The sequence below is a fragment of the Gossypium hirsutum genome, chromosome D06, assembly GCF_007990345.1.
Source record: "Gossypium hirsutum isolate 1008001.06 chromosome D06, Gossypium_hirsutum_v2.1, whole genome shotgun sequence".
Classification (NCBI taxonomy): Eukaryota; Viridiplantae; Streptophyta; class Magnoliopsida; order Malvales; family Malvaceae; genus Gossypium; species Gossypium hirsutum.
The window spans coordinates 21,226,062-21,233,494 of record NC_053442.1 but is presented as its reverse complement, the minus strand read 5'-3'; the positions used below and the strand labels follow the sequence as shown (position 1 = coordinate 21,233,494).

The window sequence follows — 7,433 nt, the reverse complement described above, 5'->3', positions numbered from 1 at the left end:
CGAACAAGTGATGTCGATGGAGGAAGAAGGATTTGATGATGACTTCTTGTGTTCTGTGTGTGATTATCTAGGGAGTCATGAATCAGAGGCCAAAATGTTTTTAGTTAAAAGTAAGAAGCATAGAAAAATTTGGCTTCAAAAATTTTCTCAGGGTTGAAGATATTGATACTTTTATGTGGTGTAATATTATGCACTTCGACAATGTTGTTACTATGTGGTGTACTACTAATTATGTATTTGGATAATATTATTTCTAGTACTCATTATGGTTTCGAAGCAATTTATAATTATTCAATATTCTTATTAGTACTCATTGTGGATAATATTTTTCCAATTTATAACGATCAATATTGTAGCTTATTATTGAGTATTATTATAAATAAATCATTGCAATATATGTAAAAACAATTTAAAATATAAAAATTTATTAATATATATTAATATATGTAAAAAATAACTTTTTCGGAAAATATTTTCAGGAAATCTGTCAAACAGCAGAAAATATTTTACACAGATTCAATCAAACACCAGAAAATATTTTCCTGTAAGTCATTTTACAGAAAAGTAAAACATTTTCCAGAAATCATTTTACGGAAAACATTTTACTGCCAATCAAACAGACCCTAAATTGAAAAGCATACATATAAGCTGGTACATACACTAAAAAGAAGTGTAAGCTAAGCCTTGTACTCTGCACTTCCAGGTGTGATCTCAGGAGTTCATAGAGACATGTCACTCCCAGCATGGCCTAAAAGGAAGAGAGGAGACAATGCTGAGCAAGCACAGCTTACTTTGGGATTAAAACAGGCGAAAGAATCATTGGATTCGAGTTCAAGACTAAAGGTGACAAACAGATGAGGAATGGGATCCGGAATATGTTGAATTTTCGTAACAATTGGATTCATTGAAACTTGGATTTTCATTCCTGTAAAGCAATCATGCTCAAATGCATATACCTGATTCCCCGTGTACCCAGCTTAATTGGCAATGAATAGCAACTTCAACAGTCCTATACAAAAAAAAAAAAGAAAAAAGAAAAAGGAAAGTCTAGAAGATGGGATGTAAACAGAAAAATTGCTATGAACCTCTCCCTGGATTCAATCGCAGCTATGATTATATTTGATCACTCAAGCTCCTTAAGGAAATCAATGTTATCAACAAATACCTGCAGGACATGAAGAGAAAAGGCATTCAAGTCATTTGGATATATATATATATATAACCTTCAAACACTTGCACCCCAATCTAAACTAGCATTATTAGCCTCACCGATTTCCAGCCATCGGGGTCCAGGCAAGCAGTAATCTTAGTGTTGATGCCTGGCAAGGGTCCAGGTTCAAGGATAATCGTTCCTCCACATAGCTTAATTGCTTCTGCGGTCTTATAAACATCGTCCGTGCCTATTGCTATCTGGTAAGATACAAGACAAATAGAATAAGCCTACTGAGGAGTCAGAAGAAATTTCAGCAACTAAAAACCGATAGATAGAGTGTACCTGTGCATAACCATTGCCTTTATCATATTCTGTGACACCATAGTTGTACGTCAGTTCCAGCACTGCATTTTTGTCTTCAGGACCAAATCCCATCATGGCTGTCGTATACTGATAAGTAGGCATAATTATTCGTAGGAAATACCAAATGACTCGATATGATCAAATATTTAAGATTTTGATGGTGGTTAAAGGGTGTGTCTTTACCTTATACTCGGGATTATCTTTTGCACGAAGAAGCTCCATGCCAAAAGCCTATACATCCAGGAACAAAAGATTGGCATATAAGCATTCTACAGAGCTAAACTTCAATAGAACAAAGGTTGTTTAACTCTGTAAAAAGCCACTCACCTTCTTGTAGAAATTAATAGATCGATCAAGATCACCAACTCGAAGCATTACCTGACAAAGTGGCTCAGGTGTCGGCTCCCTCTCTAAAAGCTCAAATGTATAACCATCCGGATCTTCGATAAAAGCAATTATTTTAGTCCCTCCTTTAACAGGTCCAGGGTCCCTTGTAACCTTCCCCACCTTTGCCTTTACTAGATCCACTGTTTTCGAAACCTACAAATGATTAGAACACAAAGTTCTCAAGTTCATAATTTTGAAATGAAATTAAATGGACGATTCGAAACCGACATAAATACCGAAATTTAGCATGCCTTTTCCCATACGAGCCCTTTGTTGAGTTACAACAGCTTCAAGTTCAATCAAATAACAGAGAACATCTGTAGTTGAACAAAGAACTTACATCGTTTACTGCAACACCAAAATGACCAAATCCATTTCCAATATCATATTTGTCAACTCCATAATCTGTAGAATTATAATACAAAAACAAATGTATATTAGCAGCTATAAGTAATCACAGATGCATAGGCATATAGACATGGTGAAATCACACACTATAAGTAAGTTCAACAGCAAAATGAGAATCTTCAGGTCCATATCCAAGAAAAGCATTCGAATATTGCTCCTCGGGTATGTCACGCTTCCTTGAGAGCTTCATTCCTAAGCATTCGGTGTAAAACCTGCAAATGATCTTGAATCACCAAAAGAGTATGCATGTACGTCATTCAACATTCCAATCTATGATAAAGCATACTTGATCGTCTTCTCCAAATCGCCAACACGGTAAACAACATGAAGCATTCTTCTATTGTCGTTTTTAACCCAGTTTAATGCATCTTGCTCCTTAATAGCAGTAGCGGTGTTCTCAGATTTACCACTCACGATCGAACCAAAGAATTCCGACTGAGGGATCGCCGAAACTAGCACCAAAACCCCATTATTAGCATTAGTGAAATAATCCATTTGTGATGCCATTAGCTTTACAAGGGGTTTAAAGTAAGGGAATTAATCCCTACTTTAAAGAAAAAAAATGAACCCAATTGGGTTTTGTCATCTATAACAAAAGAAAAGGAGCTTGCATCTACAAGAAGACATTAGTGTTGGAAATATCGTTAAAAAAAAAAGAATCAAAAATGTTCATCAAGAAAACATGTTGAAAGCAACTTAAATGTTCACATTGTAACAATGTCAATAACTTCACTACTTCAGCTCTAGTTTTTTTCCCCAGAAAAATGCTATCATAAAAACATAAAGAAAAGTATGAAAGAGAGAATAAAGGGATTTTAGTTGTACCAGAGCCGAGTTGAAAGAGAGCGAGTCTTCGAGAAGGAAGGTGATTGTAAGAGTTACGAATGTAAGGATGTTTAAGAGAGTTCGATGGGAAAGGAGGAGTTTTCATTGAGAAAACCATGGTGGAACTGGAAACTGATGCAATAGGTAATGTGGCCATCACTTTTGTATTTCTTTGCCTCTTCTTATCCAGTTTTAGTTTTATGGTCCGACCACCCCCGAGTCCCGGGAGTACACACATGATTTGTTTTGTTATGGATTAATATAACTTTTAGTCCCTACACTTGGCAATTAGATTCACTTTGGTATCTATATATTATTTGTTCATTTTGATCCTTAAACTTGACAACTAGGCCCATTTTAGTTCCTCAACTTTGGATTTTATCAAGAGTTTATGATGTGTCACTCTAAATTTGTGACACATTTTAAAAAAAATAATTTTAATTTTTAGGTGATAACGTGAATTAAACTTTTATCTTTGACTAGTTTAGGGATCAAAATAGATTTAGTAGCCAAGTTCAATTATCGAAATAGATAAAAAAAAATGTATAGATGTCAGATCAAATTACAAGATCATGAAGTAAAAGTTATATTAACCCCTCTAGTTCTCTCTAATTTGCTGTCAAAGTAGAAATTCTTATTTGTCTCCACGTGAGGGTTTTTAAACAATGGGCTTTGGGATGGTCACTAAAGAGCTCTTGTTCATTTAAACTTGTACATTCTTCGGATATTTGAGCGATGAGTTCATGGGTTTGAACAGAAGTGTTATGGGTCAAATTGTTCCATTTTAAAAAGAATACTGGCCTCGACCCTAAAAATTCCATTTTATTATTTTAAAAAGAAATGAATGATAAAATATATTATTTTATATTTGTTATAAAATAAAAGACAGAACAAAGAGAATGTGAGAGCAAAGAGAGAGCGTATTTTTTTTATCAATGGAAATATTTACAATGTTTCTCCAAAGAACCCAGTGAGAAAAAAATTTCCAATGAAGGAAAAAAAGTACACATATCTATAATATGCATAATATGTTGCCTCATTAAAAACTTTACTAGGAAAACCCAATGGGGCAAAACTTCAGTTAAGGGAAAAAGAATACAACGCGTATTTACTTCCCCTCATGAAAACATCACATACTTTCTCATATTCTACGTATTCAATCTTGAATACTAATCTTTCAAAAGACTATTTGAATGTATCTGTTAAGCATTTATATCATCATTCTTTTGAAAGTCATGAGTGAGGGAAAAATTTAGGAGAAATATATTTTGATCTCTTCAGGAGTTTCAACAAATAGGTATTTTGGATCATTTTATAATCCTCCTTCAACTACTATTCACTAAGTCAAATTTACCACATATGTTCAAATTATTTCAATTCATATAAATGAACAATTTTTTGAGAATTTCAATATCCTTCTAGCATTCTAAATACTTCAAGGATTTTAATATAAAATTTACTATATAGTGATTCATAAAAGGTTGTAATAACAACCATTAGACGCAAGCTAAATCTTTTATGAACTATTAGTTTAATAATATATCTAAATGTTATTGTATCCACCACAAAAGAATATTATATATTTTCATAATCAATGTTAGGACTTAGCAAAAACTTCATATTTTATTCTGTTTTTGCAAAACTACTTCATGTGTACCATCACTGACTTTATACTTTTAGATATTTAGACTACTGGTCCAACAACTCCATGAATTTAATTGTACTTGAGTTGCGTCTTTCTATTTTGAACAATCTATTCCACAGATTTATTTAAGATTCTCATTTTATTTCATTATTTCAACAATAATATTGCATGCAAAACCATTGTCGACCACTTTTATTATTGGTTCCACATTTTCTCGAATTGACATAACGATCAAGATTTCTTTATTTTCATTATTTTAATCTTCAGTTTCATGTACTTGAATCTTTTTTGGAGTTTTACTTATTAGTTATGTCTTGGGTCTCTTCTAGAGCACCCGTCTCCACTGTATGACCATCTAGAAGAATTTTCATCTTTGGAACCAATCAATCTATTATTTATTCTAACTGACTGTCCTACTGAGACTTTGATTCGAATTAAAATATTAGATGTTATATAACACTTGGTTATTCGCATTAAGTTTCTAAATACATCTGACAGTTAACTTATAATAAAATAAATTATCATTGTTGAACTTCTGGTTCAAATTACTCTCCCCAACTATCGAATCAAAATGGTAATAAAAAATCATGTTATAATTGAATCTCCAATACATTCAAAACATCTAATAATACAAAGAGACTTGTAATTAATATATATTTCCAACTTTCTTTGAGGATTCACTTATCTTTGTGCGTTGTGATGGAACAATTGGAACATATACACACATACAAAAATTCAAATATGGGAAATATTTAGCTCTTGATAAAAAACCAATTGTAATGGAGGAGTATTTATAACTTATTGGCTTGATGCGTACAACACGTAAATCAACATAATCTCATGTTGAAAGAGGAAGTTTAGTTCTCATAAGTAACGATTTAGACATTAATTAGAGTTGTTCAATCAATAATTTCTCTAAACCATTATCCGCATAAATAACAAAATTTTACAAAAGTTTTTCAAACTTAAGCAATAAAAGACTGAGATATAAATTCATCAGATTAGCAAGATGAATTGTTTTAATTGCATGATCTGAAATTGATTATTTAAACAAGCAATCTTGCAAACGACAGGTTGCAAGTTGATAACATATATATGAATATTTTGTAGCTGCATCTACTAGGAATCATATAATATCAAAATCATCCACATGGTGGATGAATGAGCCCATATTCATTTCAGAAATGCAAGACAGTAAATCTCAACTTTAGCTAGCGAGTTTCTAACAATTAATTTTCATTAAGAACAAGTAACAAATAAGAATTCTTTCAATTAAAAAATCTTTTGGTTCTTTAATGAATGTCCATATGAATTCTCAATTAATTTTCGCATCATATATGATCTAGGATGGTCTAACTGGTCATGCCAAGTAGTAAATGCATTTGTATCAGTAAACTTCTGGTTTAAATTAACATGCATTTCAATTGTACTAATAATGTCAATATAAATTGTGACAAATTGATAATTTTACTGTCATTCCTTTTACTTTGTATCCACATATAAGTACTACTGTGACATTTACTACTGGAAATGTCTAAATCCATGTGAAGTCTATAATGTGACTAAGTGTAACACTTTGAATAATTTATTTTTATTTCTGTAAATATTTGACACAAGTGTGTATTTGCTTCAGTGGTTAAGTGTTTTGGGTGTGTGTATGAGGTCTTGGGTTCAAGTTTCATCGTTGCCAAATTTTGTTATTTTTCTGATCCAAGCCCTACCCTTGTTTAGCGGGCTTATTTAAAAATGTTTGTTAATCCATATTAGAATGAGTTTACTGGTTCGAGTGGTAAGGGAGTTAGTGTGTTGGAGGTCTTGTGTTCGAGTCTTTGCGTGAGCGTGAATGTTCTTTTTTGCTCTAGTTGTCTGAGAGTGTTTGGGTGGAGTTAGAATTCTGAGGTGGTTGGAATTTAGTGAGATAATGAGGGTTGAGATTTAGTGGGATATTGGTCAAAATATTAAATATTATTTTTATTTTGTTTTTCTCTCTCCTACCGAAATTTCTGTTAATTTTTTTGACGTTTTTCCAAACTCTCAAGTTCTTTTCTTCTCAATCTATTTTTGCCCTTTCTTTTTCTTTCGGTTGGGGTTTCTTTTATTCTTGCATTGTTCAATCGAAGTGTGGAGGGGGTAAATTGATTTGCTATTGGGTATTATGCAAGTAGCATTATTCTGTTAATCTAATTTGTTGTCTCATATATTTCTGTTGTGAAAAGTATGTTGTAATTATCCAAATGTGGGATTAATTGTTAGTGTTGTTGATCGGTTTAGGGGGATCACAAGAGGCATTTAATCCTTTAGCAAGTTAGGTGTTGAGGAGCATCGTTTCGTCTAAGATGAGCACTTTGATTTTAGGGGTTTTTAGTTCCTTGTTTGTTTTGATTTTAACTTGGTATTCTTTAACAAAATTATAGGTTCTGGTGGTCTCGAGATTGCATTTTCTTCAAAAACGCACCACGTGTATTCCCAAAACACAGAAAATCAAGTTTTGACGAAAGTCAAAAAACCATTGTCGATGCCACATAGGCCTGTACCTGGCCATGTGGTTGGCTGTGTGTGAGACACGGCCGTGTGTTTGATAAAGGCATGGCTGTGCACAAGACACGGTCGTGTGGTGGTGTGAGGGTGGCCGTGTGGGCTACACGTGCTAGG

At 33.0% G+C, this 7,433-nt stretch overlaps 1 protein-coding gene across 2 annotated transcripts; it reads right to left on the bottom strand.

The window, feature by feature from the left end:
• Positions 1-900: 900 nt before the first annotated feature.
• Positions 901-3,364, bottom strand: LOC107901544 (probable lactoylglutathione lyase, chloroplastic). 2 transcript variants are annotated; one of them, XM_016827598.2, is made up of 9 exons: positions 3,137-3,364; positions 2,598-2,763; positions 2,399-2,523; positions 2,244-2,308; positions 1,844-2,056; positions 1,700-1,747; positions 1,496-1,603; positions 1,270-1,410; positions 901-1,165 (listed from the first exon to the last, which is right to left on the bottom strand). In XM_016827598.2, exons 1-9 carry the CDS (start codon positions 3,291-3,293, stop codon positions 1,124-1,126), a joined length of 1,065 nt encoding a protein of 354 aa, XP_016683087.1. In that variant the 5' UTR covers positions 3,294-3,364; the 3' UTR covers positions 901-1,123. The 2 variants fall into 2 exon arrangements, with proteins under 2 accessions (XP_016683087.1, XP_016683088.1); XM_016827599.2 differs by having other exon boundaries at positions 1,895-2,056; positions 3,137-3,338.
• Between the last annotated feature and the right edge of the window lie 4,069 nt (positions 3,365-7,433).